This window comes from Centroberyx gerrardi, chromosome 10 (assembly GCF_048128805.1).
Source record: "Centroberyx gerrardi isolate f3 chromosome 10, fCenGer3.hap1.cur.20231027, whole genome shotgun sequence".
Lineage (NCBI taxonomy): Eukaryota > Metazoa > Chordata > Actinopteri > Beryciformes > Berycidae > Centroberyx > Centroberyx gerrardi.
In genome coordinates, this window is record NC_136006.1 from 3,813,497 (window position 1) to 3,815,996 (window position 2,500).

General features: G+C 42.8%; 1 protein-coding gene across 1 annotated transcript in view; it reads left to right on the plus strand.

Annotated features, from left to right (window-relative positions):
• The window catches only part of LOC139912127 (interleukin-1 receptor-like 1), a 16,209-nt gene that overhangs the window by 2,356 nt on the left and 11,353 nt on the right, over positions 1–2,500 (plus strand). Inside the window, exons 3-5 of the mRNA XM_071899832.2 lie at positions 345–531; positions 1,097–1,247; positions 1,634–1,702. Of these exons, the coding sequence (XP_071755933.2) occupies positions 345–531; positions 1,097–1,247; positions 1,634–1,702 (407 nt within the window). The remainder of the gene's footprint in view (positions 1–344; positions 532–1,096; positions 1,248–1,633; positions 1,703–2,500) is intronic.

Sequence of the window (2,500 nt, forward strand, 5' to 3'; positions counted from 1 at the left end):
ACAGTATTTATACTAACGTCTCAGAATTAATGTGGTAATGCTTGAGTAATTTTGAAATGCTAGACGTAGCACCTTTTAAAATATAAAACACAAAGCACCGAACCAATTGGCAAGAAAGACATAAATGTGTCTGTTTACACTGCAAGCAAAATGTGATTGAAGATGAGATGCAGTTCCTCATACACTGTCCTAAATATTTCCCAACAGAATATTATGAAAGGTATGACTTTGTTTCTCTGTACCCTAATGTGTACTTGTGCAGCTATGTATTTGTGTGTATGAATGCAGCTGTATGTCACCGGATGCTTTACATCACATTTAACTAGCTCTCCCCTCTCCCCTAGGCGTAACTCCTCAGGAAAATGTATCAACTATTCTGTAAAAATCATCGTCTTCCCGGCAACCCAGCCGCTGGGCAAAGAACGGCTCTACCTCTCAATCAAAGTCCCAGACCGCAACCCCAGGATCCCATGTCCAGATCCTGTCATGAAGCCATGCAAAAAAGTGAATGGAAACTTCACCTGGTACAAGGTACGGACACTGCTGCTTACAGGATCTCACATACGCTCTTGCAGCGGAGGGTAAATTAGACATCTGTAAACATCTGTGAATCTGTCAGTGGTTAGCATATCGAGAATTCTCTCCAGCTGATAGAAACCCAGAATCAGCATGATGAGGATGTTGTATCTTTAAAGGGGCATTAAGTAAGTAAGTACCTTTATCTTCCTCTGCTGGGGACCAGTAGGAATTGCGACAACATTGATAGAACTGGAAGAGTCTTGAAACTCCAGTAGGACACAGAAATCTCAGCAGGTAGCCAAGCCATAGTGGAGTTATTGGTATTGATCAACAACCCTATCAGTTCTGTGCTATGGGACTGTAAAAACCTTATTTAGTGCCGCTTTAATCTTCAATATTTTTGTCTGCAACAGCCCAATTTCCCCTAGGTAATTCAGAGCTTAAAATGCATTTACATCGTATCAGCATTCTCTTCAATTCTCTACTTTTCTATCCTTTTCCTTCCTTCCATTTGACATTATTTTCTTTATTCTTTATTTTCATCTTATCTTCCCCTCCCTTCCTGCCTCTGCCTCAGGACTTGACTCCTCTTCGAGACCAGCATGGAGACAGCCTCTGGGTGCACAATGCCACCACAGCTGACGAGGGCATCTACACATGCATTTGTACCTGGACTCACAACCACAGAGTGTACAACTCCACCGCCTCCAGGAGGCTTCAGATAGAGGGTGAGACAGCTTTCACAGCTCTTTTAAAAAACAAAACAAAACACAGAAGGTCCACTGAGCGTGTGGATATCGAGTGAATTAATAAGAGGTATAAGATATCACTTTATTAATCCCCTTGGAGAAATTCAGGAATAGGGGTTAAAGGAATATATTGAATTATTAGGAGATTGTCCGATTGGTAAGCTTACCTATTATTTATTAATCATGTTATGTGAACGAAATGATCCATATGTCATATGTAGATCATTCGCTCCATTCCTCCATGCTAACACTTTAGCATATACTGTGTTGAGTGATAGCAGGCTCCATGCCAACACTGAATAGAATAGAATAGAATAGAATAAAATGGAATACTCATCTTTGTGCCTCATTTTTCTGACCTACAGAGTCCTCTGCCACCTTTCCACCACAAATCATCACTCCACAGACAAACACAGTGCACTCCGCTGACAAAGGTAAGCTTTTAATAGAGCAAATTTAATCTGTGCATGATTGGAGTGAAACGAGGTTGAATTTAAAAACTCCACCTGTTAACAAGTGCTGTGGCAGCACAGTGTTGTTGGAACTAAGAGAATCGCTGAACAAAATATGTAGTTCATGCGTTGACGGAGCCACTGCAGTTAGAAAATCAGCGAGCTAGTTCCTGGTCTGTGGATGTCCGCAGGCTGCAGCGGAGACCCTGTCCATGCTTGTTTGACTTCTACCGTACGGCCTGGTGTACGAGCGCACACTGGATTTCCCTTCTGCAGGGCTCTCGGCGCTCTGCGGCACTAAACAGTGCACACCGTAATTCACCTAAGCAGTGTGCATTGCAAAAAATGAACGAGGATGAACGGACAAACGAACAAATGACTGACTGCCTGCCTGCCTGACTGACTGACTGACTGACTGACTGACTGACTGCCTGCCTGCCTGACTGACTGACTGACTGACTGACTGACTGACTGCCTGCCTGCCTGACTGACTGACTGACTGCCTGACTGACTGACTGCCTGTCTCACACCTAACCGTATCACTCCGCAGTCAAGACGTCTGGTCCAATTTTTAGAATTTCCTTTCAAATAAACTGCTGACACCTTCTGCCAAAAAGACGGTACTCTTTGATTACTGCAGACAGTCCTGCTAGACTTTTTGGCGTAAGCTTGCGAATTACTTAAGCTTGTATTCAAATCATTTTAAATCAATACTTTGTGTCAAATGATGAATGTTTTTGCTCAGTAGCTGTGTAATAACTTAAGTGGGATAATGTACAG